Consider the following 16,968-nt stretch of genomic DNA (forward strand, 5'->3'; position numbering starts at 1 on the left):
GGGTCTTACCATTCTAAAAAGATTTTAGTTGTGGGTGTAGCTTCCCATTACACAGAATTGGAATATCTTTTCTTTAGCCAAAAATTGCAGTTACCTGTCCTTCTCAGTTACCTGCAGTTCAGGTGAAATTCCTAATAATCCATATGCAATTGAATAATCATAATCTGGACTCTGACTTTTAAAAGCAAATGAGTCACTCAATGCTCTGAAGAAGAGTGAAGGGGGTGTCATGGTACTTTAGCCCTCAGTGAGGTTGCTTGTGTCATGATGTGGGTGTCTCCTGTATTGCACAAGGAAGCCATAGAGCCTTAGGAGTTTGTCTGCTGTTGAATCAGCTTCAAAAGCCTTTTGGATAAGCTGATGTATTTATACCTCTCACTTTAAGGTTTAGTCTATAGCATTACCATAATTTAGTGTATTCTGAAGAGTTTGCCAGATAATCAATGCAAAAGCTGTGGCTGCAGGAGACAGCAAGCTACAGAATGATTCCTTTATCTCTTCCTGTCCAACCTGTCCTTCCTGCAAGGTGTCCTTGCTTTGACTTAATAATGCTGTTCCCAGTGTATATCAGGCCTCATCATGAACTGTGTGTTAGCCAAAATCTGACCAAGCGTTGACTGAACAGTCACAGGAGGCATTCCTGCCCTAGGGATCACAGGTTTTGCCATGCAAAATATCTTATATGCTGTTATGCTTCCCTGCTCTGTAATGGGTTTCACCATACCCTGGCAACCTTGCTGTACTGCATATCAGGGCAATGGGTAACCTATAGTTACGGGAGATTCCTCTTTTGGACAATAGGGGTATGTATCTTCTGATCCCACCTGATATCTTAGAAGTGTTATTGTTTGGTAGGTGCCATGATCTGGATTTTTTGCAGATGCACTACCAAAAATTGTCCAGCCTTCTAATGTGGACCTCTTCTTCCTCTTCCTTATAGGCCCCAACTAGAGGTAACATGGATCATATCAAGAGAGACTACAGAAGTCTCTGGGTGAGAACGAAGAGCATGGAGCTCTGATCTTACCTTCCCAGTCTTTACAGGGAAGAGAAAAGCTCAGGTCGACCATCCCCATCTGTATTGCAGACATGCCTGGCTTGCGTAACCAGAGGAATGAGGGCTACTGAGCCAGGATCGAACAAAGTGAAGTGAGAGTGTCTTTGCAAATCTGCTGAACAGAGTGTTAAACTGGGGATGGAAAGTTATCATAGCCTGAAGAGGAAAGGTCATAAGGAGTGAAGCAGATGTGTTTAGGTGACAAGCTTGTCAAGGGAGACTCATGCCCTTCTGTAAGTCCAGCAGGGCTTGAAGCCTCTCTCAAATGTCTATACACAAAAGCAAACAGCGTGGAGGAACAAGCAGAACAAATTAGTTGTTGAACTGCAACCTCACAGGGGTTATGGAGGTTTGGTGGTACAGCTCTCCTGAACAGATATGGATAGAGGCTTTCCAGGAAATACAGTGGGGGAAAATAAGGAAGAAAGATTGCAACTTATGTAAAGGCTTAACTTGACTGCATCTAGCTTTGCTTTGGGGTTCATGATGAACGAGTAGAGAACCTGTGGGTGAGAAGCAGAATGCAGACCACCACAAATGATGTAGTAGTCATCTGCTACAGACCTTTTGATCAAGCAGAGGTGACAGATAAAGTCTTCAGGCAATTGGAAAAAAACCTCACAATCCCAGGCCTATTCATGGGTGACATTAATCAAACTAAAATAACTGGAAGTAAGCTATCCATAAGATTTCTAAAAGTAATTTTAAACATTTATTAATGTGGATGATCAATAACTTAAGGGGATATTCTGGACTTGTTATTCACACTCAAAACTAAAAACTTTTGAAGATGATAGGAAGCAGCTTTGAAATGACATTGCTCAGCTCTTCAGGACCCTTGGATACATCCTGCCTGGTCCCATGAACTTGTGTATGTCTGATTGGCTCAAGTGATTCTTAATTCTGTCTTCCTTTACTGTGAGTACTGTATCATGGCCACAGACTGCTAGCTGGTATAGGGATGTGGCAGTCCTGAGCACAAGCCCTATGAATTGAAAAGGAAAGTGAAAAACAGCATTGAATATCTTGGCCTTTTCCATGTCCCATGTCACTAGGTCCCCTGCCACCCTGAGCCAGTAGCCCACACTTTTGCTGCCAGTGCAGAGAAACCTCTCATGTTCTGTTTCACCTCATTCACTAGTCTCAACTTCAGATGAAATTTGGCTTTCCTCCCTCTGTTCCTTCATGCATTAAATGTATTCCTCCCATATAGTCTCTCCCTACTGCCACCTCCTGTGTACTTCTTTTTTGTGTGTGGGTACACTCAGAAATTCTATGTTCATCCGTGCTCACCTGTTGCCATACTTGCTTGACTTCCTGCACATGGGAATCGACCATTCTTCTGCTCTAAGGAGTTGTCTTGAAGATCAAACAGTTCTAGGCCCCTCTGCCCTCCAGAGCAGTTTCTTGCAGGAAATGGGACAGCCCAAGACCTGCCTTTCTGAAGTCCACATTTGTAATTCTGAAGTTTATCATGATTCCTACTCTCAGGATCTTTGCAGCTACCTGGTTGCTGCAGCCAAAGCTGTCTGGGCATTTACATCTTTAACCAGCTCTTCCTTTTGATTATGAATAACAGGTCCAGACTATCTCCTTAAATAACTGATCAGCAGGGGGACATTTCCATTCACTGATTAAAGGGAAACATCACACATCCTTAAGGACAGAATGGAGGAGACAGGTAACTAAAGGGCAATCAGTGTCACCTCAGTTCCTGTGGAGGACATGAAGCAAATTCTCTTGGAAGCTCTTTCTCAACACACAGAGGACAAGAAGGTGATTTGGAGTAGCCAGTGTGGATTTGCCAAGGACAAGTCATGCCTGATTGACCTCATTGCTTTCTATGACAAAATGATGGTCACTGAATTAATATCTTTTTTTTAATTATTTTGTTATACAGTCCTGGTGTAATCCCCCCCCCAAAAAAAAAGAAAACTTATCTGTTGAGAACTCTTTACAAACAATCTTTACAAAAGTTCTCGATGGTAGCAAATAGATGATTTTTTACCCCCTTACTAATTTTACTAACATTGGTGCTGGTTCTGATCTTCCCAGTGAGGATTTGGTGTGAGAGGAATTTCTGTTGAAAGAGGCAGGAGGCATGCATACCTTTCCTGAGTCATTGTTTCCGTGAACTTGAAGGTCATTGGCGGGAAACTGACAGGGAGCAACAGACATTTTGCATTATTTTTCTTTTTAAGATTAGAGGAAGCACAACAGTCCAGGAAAAAAATCTGTAAAAATACAAGCTTGGTGAATGAGCAGGTCTCTTTTTCCTCTTCTTTTGATAGAGGCAAAGACACTGAAATGATAGCTGCTGGCTTAACAGAAACAACTAATCAAAGGGAAGACTGGTCAGTCCTGGAGAACAGAAGTCTTCATATTTTTAGAAAGCACCTTTGGTTGATTCGTTAGGGGGGTTACAAAATAAGTTTATCCAGTGATTGTATTTCATTCTGTTGTGCTAAGTAAAACTTCTGCCTTTTTTTTTCTCTTAGGATGAAAGGAAATGGCCTCAAGTTGCACCAGGAGATGTTTAGTTGTATATTAAGAAAAAAATTATTTGCTGAAAGAACATTGGAACAGGCTGGCCAGGGAGGTGGTGATGTCACCATCTCTGGCGGCGTTCAAAAGCCATGTAGATGTGGTACTTCAGGATGTGATAGTGTTGTGTTGATGGTTGGACTCGATGATCTTAGAGGTGTTTTCCAACCTTAGCAATTCGACAATACTATGACTCTATAAATGGAAAATGTTGGTTTTGTTTGGGTTTGGGGTTTTTAAGTTCATGTGCATCTTCTGTGGTATGCAAACTTTGTGATTAACTGTGTATGAAAATAAGGACTCACAGAAAGGAAAGGAGAAGTTAGGCTCTTAGAAAAATATAACTAGAGAGATTACATAACTTAGACTAGATAACTGTTCAAGCAGAATTGCTGTGTCACAAGACAGAATCATTTGTCTGTGATTCATAAATACCTGAAGGGAGGGTGCAAAGAGGACACAGTCAGTCTCTTCTCAGTGATGCCCAGTGGGAGGATCAGAGACGCATTGCTACCTGGAGCCCCACGCCCATCATGGCTGACACAGCTTTCCAGGCAGAGCTCTGCTGTGAACATGCTGCTACCCAGCATAGAGCTTTTAAAATTGTTATTTAATCCATTTGCTGTACTGCTAATGCACTAGGAAGATGCCTAGCTTTAGCAAATGAAGAATGAGTTCTAGAGGAACGTTTTCATGTTACTCCTAGGACGAACCTTTACCAGAACATGTAACAGTACTATGAAAGAGACACCAGGAGAAAATAGAGGATATGAAGTCTTTAGGCAGGTGACTGATAAATTCCAAAAAGAGAAGTAAGAAGGGAAATTAGTGGAGGAAACCAACAAACAAAAGCCCAAAAACTCTACTCAGTGCAGGAAGTGGAAAGGCTCATCTGGCATGCCACAACTTTATTACTACCATCGTGGGGTTTTTTTGGTTTGATTTGGTTTGGGTTTTTTAGTTAGTCATCTGCAATTTGGTCTTTCAGAGTGCAGGATGTCTTGATATAAACAATACATTCCTCAGCTATACTACTGGGAATGCTGTCCTGGGAGTAGTTTACTGGGAACATCCTATTTTAATGAGGCAGGCCATTTCTATTAATCCTCATTTTACTATTTCTTCTTGCATGTTAATACACATGTATTTCCTTTAATAGTGCACTCATGCAAGTCTTACTATGCCTGTTACAAATATATTACTGTATCAAAATTCTTATTTATTTTTATTGTAATTTGGATACTGAGGGAGATTTTATCCTAATCATGCCACCTCTTTGAAACAGAGGACCATAAGCTTTAGTCCTTCCTTTTCCAAACAGTGATTAAACTTGCCATTACAAATTCTCAGAATAGCAGTCTGTCTTGAGAATTAATTTGGTAAAAGAAAAGGCAGCTAGAGTTTCTGAGACCTTCCTGCATGTGAGAAGCAGAATGTATGCACTGATTTTCTGTAAAGTAGTGGTGACAAAACACAAGGAAAATGAGTATGTGTTAAGTTTAATTTACTTTATACTGAGTATTGCCCCCTCTTGTGTTTGGAGTATTTCCTTGTTTATGGTACAAGTAGCTTTTGTCACTGGTAGTATCCTGTGGCTTTTAACCATATCAATATGTAAGTAAACATAGAGCAAAGTTTAGTCCTTTGGTTATATGCTAAGCTTTCTTTCATCTTCTGTGGCAGCAGCTCCCAGTGTTAGGGATGATGAAAGATAATTTAGCAGGTATCATGCCCTCGCCTTTTTCTTGCTGGCCTACCTGAAGACAGTCGGAGATAGGATATTCATTTTCTTAGTAAGTGTGTTAAGAAATTAAGAAGTGTGCCAATTGTTAAGAAAATGCCCTTAATAAGAAGCTTCATATATTCTTTTGGAGGGAGAATGGTCTTGAAATAACATGCATAAGAACTTCCCCACATGTATTCTGTTCTACAGTCAGTGTTTATTACTGTGACAAAAAGAGACTAGACTGCAAGGTTCAAGCAAACAATCTGAATGTCACTCACAGATCTATCTCACCATTATCACAGGGTTTCACAGATCCAATGGAAGAATGCAATACTGCACCTCAAAAGCTGCTACATACTATAACAATCCAAAAAGCACACTAAACATCAGATGTGTCCTAGTTAATCACCAGAGGTTACAAACTTAGTGTGATAACATTTACTTGCCTCTCCAGGTAAGAGCTCTGTCCCAGAAAAGTAACCTTGGCTGGTGTCCTGACCAAGGAGGAATGGTCTCCATACTGGCAAGATGTAGCACTGGAGAGGCAACTCCCAACTTCTAACACAAATCTTAGGGCATTTACTCCATGATTTACATGACTCTGGGCAAGACTGTGCCTGAATTCAGATTATACTGTCTGGAAATGTTTATCTTGGTAATGTGATAGAATTTCCCCTTATCTTTGACCATGCATGGCGTTCATTTTTGTGCTCTTTTTTTTTTTGCTTCCCTTCTGCTGACCTTTCCTGTAGCTATTATGCCGTGTGGGGGTTTGAAAATGAAAATTAAATGGGAAGCTTGTGTATTTACATGAGCTAGGTGAGACACATGTATTGCCCACTTCCATAGATACTTCATGGTTCAGAATGTTGTTAGTGGAAGACTTCAAGTAGTCTTAACAGTTTGTCTTCAACTAGTACTGCTGAACACTGCATAATGGGAAACACTACTTCATACGAAAGCTTGTTCCTACTGGTTTGTGCAAGAGTTTTTTGGATCAATGTGCAAGACTCCATGATTGCATTTGCTTAAGTAAGACAGCAAATATCCCTGAATTCCTAGTGCCTGTACCCACTGTTTATTGCATTTTCATTCTATCTAACTGGGCTGCTGACATAATAACAGAATTAGCTCTATTCTGAATGCAGCTTTCCTGGATACAAGATGCATTTTATTTGTCGATAAATTATAAGGCTCAGCTTAGGTTTCAGTTCTGACTATAAAGTGCTACCAGGCCAAGGGGAACATTTACTTTCAGGTAATGACAGAACTCACACCTCTGCAACACTGCACTGCAGAGCAAAATTTTATGTGTTCCTTGTTAGGTATGTTTGGAATGAGAAAAGCAGACGTTTACAACCTGAAATTCTCATTAAGTAGTTATATACACAGATAAATTCCCTCCAAACAGCTTTTATTTAAAAGATGAGGAGGATGGGTAGCTTCTGTAGTGTAAAAGTTACAGCATCTATTCCCAGTCTGAATCCAAGTATCCTACTCCTCGTGGTACAGATTTAAGGATCTTTTCCAAGTATCTGAGCTTTCAGTGTTTAGCATTAAAAGATATTTGACATGTGTTGTCCTATGGAAGAGCTATGCATTACTTTGAAAGCCTTTTAGGTCTCATTAATGAGCATTTCATTGGGCTGAGGACGTGTGGAGGAGGAGTGAGATTTTGGTGAAAGGTGTTTCTCAGAGAATTTACCTCACTGCAAATTAGGCCATATCACTTTTGTCTTAAAAATGCACTCTAGCAGAGTGACACACATAAGAAATATAGCCAAATTTGAGCAGCCTTTTTTCATCTTAGTTCCATTTCCACTATGTAAAATATATCTGTGGTTTTGCTCCTTCAGTGCTCCCTCTCATTAATTTTAAAAGGTAAACTTAAGGATGAAAGACATTGCTCCCAGTTCAAGCACAAAGGTTAGCATGCTCCCATATTATTCTGTGAAAAATACCCTTTTCTTTCTGTCTTTGCAGTCAAACTTTCTTTGTCTCAGTGACAGTAAAATTCTGAATTTTAAGTAGCCTGATACAACTTGGTGGAAACAATGTAGAGGAAAGTCTTTGTTCAGTGCCGTTTCTTAGACTGCTAATTTGCTAACATTGAAAACACCTTTTGGTCCTTCTAGTTTAGGATTCATGAGAGAAGGAACAGATTAGAATACATTTGTCTCTTGGAGCAATGAATTCTAGCTATGTTGGTTTCCTTTCTCTAATGATGGACCAGGCTTTTATGACTGGATGTTGACATGATGGGTTTTGAGCATCACTACTCCTCATGACTTCTTCATATCTTTGATCCTTGAAACTTGATTATTATTAATGAGAAGTATCTCATATAGAAAGTCTCTTCCAAATGTTTCTGACATTATTGTTCTTGGCTTTATGTAGTCTCTGTCATTTGCAATGATTTAGATGGTTGTAGGTGCAGGTATCTGTATTAAGAATATTTGATTTCTGATAAAGGTTTTTTGTTTCTTTCTTCCAACAGAAAGCCATTTCATCTCCAACTGTAACACGCCTTACAGATACATCAAAATTCACAGGCTCTCACAAAGAGAGGTTTGATCCCAGTGGGAAAGGAAAAGGCAAAGCTGGTCGAGAAGATCTGGTGGATGCTTCAGGTTATGTATCTGGTTATAAGCATGCAGGCACATATGATCAAAAAGTGCAAGGAAGTAAGTAAGGCTGAGGGTTTACAACACTGAGGGAGGAAGAAAGGGGGAAAGACAACTTATTTGTAAGAATAATGTAGGTGAATCCCACATGTTTTGGTTATTGTGAATGCTAAGACTATGTTGTCAAGAAGTTGTTTTCAGGAACTGGAACTGATTTCAACATCTGCTGAGCTACTAGCAGCACAACACCACTTCATTACATTCCTCACGCGTATATTGGCAAAATTAAATGTATTGGTACAAAAAAAATTGCATAATTTTGTTGAGCTTTAGAAAAAAAATCAGCAAAAGAAGCACCAAAGTCAACCACACTTTGTCTATTCAAGCAAAAGATCTCAAACATTCCCAAACATTTAGCTGCCCTGAGATGTTAAAGAGAATCTCTTGAAAAGAATCCTTCAGTCCTTCTGAAGGATATCCCATTGTTTATGCAGTTTGATTTGACTACTGGTTTGAGGCTTTTGAGATGTGTCTTATACAGGATTTGTCACCTTCCATAAAATACTCAACAATATACTATTGGGCAGTAAGTGGTTGTAATATACAAGGTGCTAGCCTGTAAATGTCATATACCACTCATGAAACAGTAAGAGAAAAAAAGAAAAAAAAGAGTTCTTTCTAGGATAATAGAGGTTCTAAAGGACTTTATGTAGAAAGAAGTGGAAAATACCAGCCCTTACTTTCCTCCCATCTATACTTTGTGCTTATTACTGTGTTTACTGTAGCATGGTTCTGACTGGCTGGATTTGGATGGAGCTATTGTACTAACCTGAGAGATGAGGCACAAGGCGTTACTAAGAAAGACATTGCTACTAAAGCTTTTTGCAGGGACATTCAGCTAATAATGTTTTAAAATATTGATTATGACTAAACTACCAATCAAACTGCTCTTAAGTGAATATTGTTGTGCACATACGTTGGGGCATATTCCCTTTTAACTATAATATACGTAAGGAAATGTTATGTCCCCTTCGAATAAGGACGTTTACAGTTAATATCCATGTAATTAGGTGTAATTTAGTCATGAAAATACACTATTTTAGCTGAGCTACATTTTATGATAGATTTGATTCTCTGTTCACTTTTGCTGCCTGACTTGGGAATAATTGTGTTGATGGGAATGACTTCTTATTTCTATAGAACAACCAGTTTCACAGGCTTAAAGTACAGCCAGCTGAGTGTGCCTTGCTTTGGGCCCAAAATGCCAAAACAGCTTAATAGGAATAAAAGTTTTGGGTTTTTTTTATATTGATTAACAAGGAGAGAAAAGATTGGCCTAATTTTCTACAAGACCTGAACAAGTACCCTAGTGCATTACTCTGCTTCTCTAAAATCACTAAAATTAAGATTTTCAGTATTCAAAACCAGCTGCTAGCACTTCTGCTTTGCTTTCTTTCCAGAAGACCTCATGCACTCATTTTCAAGTTCAACTCTGAAAAAAGGTTAATAGATCTATTGCACTCTCCCCACACATATTAGCATCCCTCTTAGTGAGCGTTGTGTGCTGTCTTGTGCATGCAACTCAGCAGTCTGTATGTGACCAATGTCTGGAGACAGAGCACTTGTTTTCAGCCTTAAAACTGTTCATGATTTGTTTTTTTGACATTGAGTAGTAGTCTTTCTTGTAACTTTGCCTCCAGTGACCCTTGAGCCCATGCATCAGCCTGAAATCAAAGGAAAAATAGTAAACAAAGACAAGTATTTCCTTGTGGACATGCTGATCTTTTTGCTTGCTTATTTAGAATTTATTTTGGGTTTTGTTTTGAAGAGGGAGGGAAGTTTGCCAAAACTCAGTACAGCTATTCCAGTAGTTGGCTCTGGTTACCTGACTTCTGATGTATGCAAGGATGCTCAGGATAAAAAGTGTTCAGCTTTGTGAAGCCTTTCTAAGAGCTACCCATTGTTCTTGAAGAAAAATTTCCATGTAATGAAGCATTATCCACTCTTGTGTTGCACTGGTGACCTTCACACCCTGAAGCGGAAAATAGCATACTGTGTAACTAACAGTGGCGAAGTTGTTCCAGTATGGTAGTGAACTGTCTAAATGGAGAGAACCTTTTACATCACTTGTGTCCATGCACCTGAAGAAACCTCCGTGATAGTCATTGAATCATGGAATCATAGAATGGTTTGGGTTGGAAGGGACCTCCAAAGGCCATCTAGTCCAATACCCCTGCAGTGAGCAGGGATATCCTCTATTAGATCAGGTTGCCCAGAGCCCTGTCGAGCCTGACCTTGAATATCTCCAAGGATGGGGCTTCAACTACCTCCCTGGGAAACCTGTTCTAGTGTTCCACTAAACTCACAGTAATGAACTTCCTCCTAACATCTAACCTATATCTGCTTTTCTCTAATTTAAAACCATTGTCCCTTGTCCTATCACTACAGGCCTTTGTAAACAGTCCCTTTCTAGCCTTCTTGCAGGCCCCTTTCAGGTACTGGAAGTCCACTATTGGATCTCCCCAGTGCCTTCTCTTCTCCAGTCTGAACAACCTCAGCTCCCTCAGCATGTCCTCACAGGGGAGGTGTTCCAGCTCCCTGATCATTTTCATGGCTCTCTTCTGGACCTGCTTCATCAGGTCCATGTCCTTCTTGTGTTGAGGGCTCCAGAGCTGGACAGAATCACCTCTCTGGATCTGCTGGCAGCACTTCTTTTGATGAAGCCTAGGATGTGATTTGCCTTCTGGGCTGCAAGCTCATGTACTGCTTCTCATCCATCAGCACCCCCAAGTCCTTTTCCACAGGGCTGCTTTCTATCACCTCACCCCCAGCCTGTATTGATAATGTGGATTGCCCTGGCCCAGTCCTTTTTATGTATTAAAAAGACTAAGTCTCTAACCACTGAAGTTAGAGATAACTGTGACTTCCTTCAGTGAAGTTACAGACAAAACCAGTGCCCCTGTTCTTCCCATTGATTTTAAGACTTGACTCATAATTCACTGGTAGTTGAAAATACTTTGGATTGAGCCCAAATGAAAAGTGAAGTCCAGCCAACTATAGAGCCCTTTCCACACACTGTTGATGTGGTTGGTTGTTGCTAGCTAGGCTGCAGGTTAGGTTTGAGGTTGCCAGTTCACAGTGTGAGACAGACCAGCACACTCAGAAGGCATTCAAATGAGTCAAGAATTCAGACAGATTGAAGCTGATGCTGACTAGAAATTCAGCTCTTCTGTTTGCTTAGAAGAGACTGACAGAACTAGGTGGGCTTCTGCCAGAGTTTACTTTGCATTATTTGTGCAATATAAAATCCTTGCCACAAGCCAGGGTACTTTGTATGGACTTCATGCAAAGTTCTTTGAAAGGCTTTCAGTAGTGTAGTAAGCTTTGGATCAGGTCCTGAGAAGATACTTCAGGTAGCAGTATTTTATTCTGAGGAAAACACTTCTTTGTTTCTTCTTTGTTGGATAATTTTCAAACTCAATCAAACAGATGGGTGAAAAGAAGGAATTCTGATATGACAGTGACAAAGGGAAGTTGTCTGTGGGAAATAAAAAACCTAAATACTAGCCTTGAATGTTAGCCAGGCCTTCTTGGAAATGAGGCAAAGTAGATTTTCTTGTTCATCTGCCATTCCCTGAACTCTCAGGACAGCAAGTACAGGTGATACCTCAGAGATGAGGGGAAGGGATAGCACAGGAGGTGACTCATTTTCAGCCCCTGAAGTGTTGTAATGCGTAAAATCTTCCTGTGCACCATACTCCAGACTCTAAATATCGTGTTTCAAGTGAGAACCTGGACACTTAATAGGTTTTATACTCATCTCTTTTTCTGGGACATCTCAACTCATTCCATCTAACTTTCCAGTCTGATTTTCAGCTTCTTATGCTATGCAGCACTCTTATGTGACATTTATAAAGCCCTATTCCTAATTATCTTTGCTTCATTACTACTTGAACATGCTACCAAAAGAAGTGATCAGAAAGTTTGGGTAGCTTTTAGCATTAACTGCCTTAAAGAACAAACTCAAATTACACTATTCATTTAAAATTAAACCCTTAAACACTATAGCAGTATGCCATCTCATTTGTAGCTCCACTGAGGATTAACCTGTCAAATGGGTTTTCTTACTAGTGCTTGCTTACTAACTCCCTCTGGTTACTCGGTGTCCTTTAGTTAGTTACTGAGAGTTTTGCGGCAATCTTATCAATATGGAAATATAAGAAACAAAAATTAGTGTCCTGGGTTTTGTGGCTATCAAAGCTTTCATAATGGTATTGCTGAGAAACAGATGTTAAAAACCATGTGTTGTTTCAACAGTCCTGTGTGACCAGTTGTCACTATTTGGAATCAAATATTGGGAATCCCAGAGGAAATGTTGAACATTGGACAGTGGCCAGGATCAAGCCACAGTTTTCTGGTGTTTGGGTTGGGGATTTTTGTGTTCTTTTTTTGTTTTTGGTTTTCCCATACAATATTCCTTATCTCCTTTTCACCTTATGTAAGGGAAAGATAGATTTCAAAACTACTAATGTGTCACTACTTGTGTTTTGCATCAGCATAGAGATTGTCTTTCAAAGACATTTTGGACTACATGGACAGTAAAATACAGGGAAATGTTTTCCATGTACTTTACTGACCCTACCCAAGTGAAAAATTTCTCTGACAACTCTTTGGTGTTTTAAAAAGAATTATTCATGACTTATCATTTCAGTCACCTATGTTTTTCCTCGGTTTTCTCAATTTATTTATATTTTGATATTTATATTTGGTAGTTGTAATTAGCCAGAGCTAAACGGTCGTGCGCTGGGTTCGGCTTGCACGTGATAGGTATTCCAGCCATCTATTACCATCTGTAGTGAAAGTACTCATGTAACTTTTTCCAGAACCAAAACTTTGAAGTTGGAACTAATAGGTTCTTTTTTTTTTCTTCAGGCTTGTCATAGTTACAAAATTAATTCTAGTTCTTTGTGCCTGCATGTCTGATATTCAAAACATAATCCTGCCATTCAGTGATACATGTGTTCTGGAGTCATGCATGGCAGCATCCATGAATGAGAAGTCTTTTAGCAGTGGCTGAGGAACAAACCTTCATGACAGAGCCACTGTCACATGTTACACTAATACTTGCCCTCTTAACTGACCTTGTGCATGTGCCAAAATAATTACACCTTTGGTTGTGGTGTAAGTATCGTGTTTGTCTATTAGTTGGCAATGAGTAATGTAATACACAAGACATCTGCACATACTCTCTGGATCCAACCAAGTAATGAAAACCTACAGGTGTTGATCCAAAGCTTGAACCTTATCATGGCTGAACTCTTGTCCTGCAGCCAATGCTGTTCAGCTTGACTAGCTTGCGACACTGCCATTCTTCATCCATAGCATGAATATAAAGATCTAACAAGACTTTGTTTTCATGTCTACCCTGTTCTTATTTCTGATGGAAATCACTCTTCAATGATTCTAACATAGAGAGAAGAGTCAGGGTGAAAAACCAAGAGGCCATTTAAAATTATGCCCTGCATGGGCCTTACATTTTTGTTTGCCCCAACTTTAAGAAGCAAATTGACCCTCACTATGGATACACACAATTCATTATCATCAGTTAGTAAGTATGATCAGTTAGTAAGTATGATTGAAGTGGGAACTGGAAGCAAGACTGTCATACAATGCCTATGGACTTGAGAATGGTGCTTCAGGAAGCTAAAGAATATTGAATATAGAACCTCTTTCTTAATTGTCAAAGTAATTTGTTTGGGCAAGGAAAAATAAATGTAATGTATTGGGTATTTTTTCATGTCTTTCAGTATATTACCCTGACTATATTGCTTCAAAAGCCATGTGGAGAAGGTGGATTTCAAAACAAATTTAAGATAAAACTGTTGTCAGAAAACACATGAACTAGCCTGTTTCATTCAAACTAATTGATCATCCCCTCTAGGTATGCTTTGGCAAAAGCAAACCTGGTAATAAATAAAAGGAAAAAACATAAACCAAACCACAACAGCCTATTTTCTGTGTGTTCTTGACAGACATTTGTAATATTGGTAGTCTGAAATGATGTTGCAAAAAATAAATCCTTTGTTGTAGTCATGCACACGTACACATGTATGCACACTTGCACGACTTTGGGGCATACATACATGCAGGAGTGGCAAGACTGCAGAAGAAGATTTAAAATTCATTTTAGAAATTGACATTGAAATGCTCAACAGGTTAACCTGATTTGGAAAACTGTTAAGCACCTACAATATTCCATTGCAGGTAAAGAGCAAATGAATTAATTTCCAAATATATTTATACAGCATAACTCTTTGTGAGTTACTGTAAAGCTTACTGCACTGCACAAAGTGAGTTTTATTGTAAACATTTGTAAATGTCTAAAAGATAATGCTCATGGTAATTTACCCTTACCTTCAGTTTCCTTTATTCAAGACTTTTGTATTACTTTCCACGCTTTTCAGAATAGATCACATACACAATTAACATTCAGGTTAATTAAAAATGTAGCCCTAAAAATGCATTCATACTTCATCCATCATAGATATTTTGATCAGGAGCTGTATTATGGTCAAAAGAAGAAAAAGGTGAAAACTTTTATCCCCATACTGGTGAATTGTTTTAAGCTCCAGTTTACATCAGATGAGTTTCTTTGTGTTTGCATTTGCCCAAATGCTATTTTTACACAAAGTAAATAAATAATGTGAAATAATGCAGCCTGGGCTCTCTTAAATAGGATTATATGAATGCAACTGAAATGCTGTATGTCATGCTAAACGCAAACTAGCTCTTTACAAAGGGTTTTTTGTAAGGTCAGTTAACCTACAAACTGATGTCCCATGTAAAATCCTGTTGGCAAACTACTTTTGTCAGCACTGTAACATGAAATGGCGAGGCCATAGACAAAAGTAAGTTACAAGACTAAATTGTGTTTGTGTTTATCTTTGTGCTGGGTTCAGAATATATCAGCTTTGGCAAACTATTGCATCAGGGAAAATGCTTTATATAATGCTTGTAATATAAAGTAATATGTCTTTACATTCTGTAAAGCAGAAAATGATCAATGTTGGATAAGTATATTGAAATTTATTCTTGGCAAGGTTGTATGTTTCAGAGATTTAAGTATTACAGAAGAAATATATATTTATACAGAAGTATAATTTTTGAAAGGTTGAGATTGGTTTTCTTCGGTCATGAACCATTTATCCATAGGATGCTTTATTCCTTTGCTAGCTTGTTTTTCTGTCTATGCTGTTCCAACATCCATTTCTAATCCAGTTTCGATGTTTTGATTCTTTGTTTGCACAAATGTGGATGTGCATGCTGTCAGGACCTGTTCATAAAGTGTAGAGGCAAAACTGTTTTGTCTTTGATTTCCTAGAGCACTAATAAAAAGTTAAACATTAAATGGTTGTGTTACAGAGATAGGTCTTGTCTTCCTTGGAACACTGTACACCATGATAAAATCCTTCAGTGAATCTTACTATTTTGTGTTCGTATTTTCTTTTGTCTTTCATCTTGGTCCAGAAAGCCCGGAAGCTGCTATGTGCTAATTGCCTGCAATATTTGTAATTGCAGGCATTGCAAACATTAACATTCAGCTGTACTAGCCTACTGTGTTCACTGTGAAGTTTTCAACATGGTAAAAATTTTACCTGATCATTTAACCTCACAAGTTTACGATTTTTCTCACTAATTTAACATTAAAACTTGTATGTATTTTTGTCATTACTGCAAAGGAACAACTCGAGCGTAGCATTTTTTAATCTTAACTGTAATAGGTAAATGTATCCTAAGCAAAGATTGTTAACCACTGGATGAAGGGGGCCAGGCACCATTCAGTGCAAAGCACAGTAGGCAAAATCTTATCCCCATTGCAGTCAGTGCCAAAATTCTAAATGGTGTTAGCAAAAAGGGAACCGCCATTACCAAGGGGTTATTAAGCTTAGTAACCATGACAAGGTTGCTGTCACAACAGTGATTCTCTATTTCCTATCTTCATTTCTGTTATTTTAAAACTACTACTATTCAATCTTTAAAATAAAGTAAAAGAAACTTGAAGGGGGATGATATACTACTAGTTTGTACTAGGTTTTTTCAGGAAAGGGAAACAAAATTATATATATATATATATATATATATGCAATATATTTTTACACTGTTTATTAATGCTAGAAAGTATTAAATGTATCACTTTATCAGTGTGAATGTTAAAGTAATGACAATGTAATAGGTGTTTTAAACTTTTAAAAGTTGTCTTGTTAAATTCTAAAGCCACATTAACAATGACAAGGCTACTTTGTGGATAACATTACTGTAGATGTTCTAGTGACAAGAAGTACAGCAGTCGTTTCATTAGCACTGTAAAAGCTTGGCTTGAAAAGCTGTAGTGAAAATTGTATTGTAAACACCGTTTTTTGAAGTATAGCTCCTCATAAAGTATGTTACTGCTGTTGACTGTATGAAATTGTATCTTTACTTGGTAAAGTGATCAATAAATGTGTTCCTGGATTTCTTGAAGTAAACGGTATTTGCTGATAAACTTTGTTACCAAAAGTTGTTCTACAGATAGGTCCTTAAGCAAATTGCTTATGTATGTGTAAATGACACAAAAATACTCTGAACAACAAGCTTTCTGGTGCTTGGCAGAATATGTTTCTTATTTACCATTTATTTTCCTAATCTTCGTAATGAGGAAAGTTGACCACATTTTGAAAACCCTAGTGTATCCTTGAATAGCCATGATGATAGTGAAATTTGTCACAGAAGAAGCAATTTCTTCATACCTAGCTACTCAATTTTGATTAGTCCTCACTCTTAAAAGCCTTACTTCTCTCACCTTCACTAAGTGATGTCGAAAATGTTTCACCTCCAAGGAAAGTAATTTGCTATGTCCAACGTTGGTTTAGGGATGTTATATTCAAATCCAATTATGGACCTTTTATTCATAAGTAACAATATCCATCAGCTTCCCAGGAGAAAGAATACCAAGAATTTTCAAGATGCAGAAGACTGAA

At 38.5% G+C, this 16,968-nt stretch overlaps 1 protein-coding gene across 4 annotated transcripts in view; it reads left to right on the top strand.

Moving 5' to 3' along the window:
* Nucleotides 1–16,476, top strand: part of TPPP (tubulin polymerization promoting protein) — a 63,962-nt gene extending 47,486 nt beyond the window's left edge. For 3 of the 4 annotated variants that reach the window (XM_068162964.1, XM_068162963.1, XM_068162962.1), the window contains exon 4: nt 7,825–16,476. In XM_068162964.1, the coding sequence (XP_068019065.1) occupies nt 7,825–8,019 (195 nt within the window). In that variant the 3' untranslated portion in view covers nt 8,020–16,476. Of the gene's footprint in view, nt 1–940; nt 2,352–7,824 lie in introns of those variants that run through there. The other variant, XR_010990419.1, reaches the window with a different exon arrangement.
* Nucleotides 16,477–16,968: the final 492 nt, after the last annotated feature.

This window comes from Melanerpes formicivorus, unplaced genomic scaffold, assembly GCF_026170545.1.
Source record: "Melanerpes formicivorus ecotype bairdi unplaced genomic scaffold, bMelFor1.0.p_v2 SCAF_69, whole genome shotgun sequence".
Taxonomy (NCBI): domain Eukaryota; kingdom Metazoa; phylum Chordata; class Aves; order Piciformes; family Picidae; genus Melanerpes; species Melanerpes formicivorus.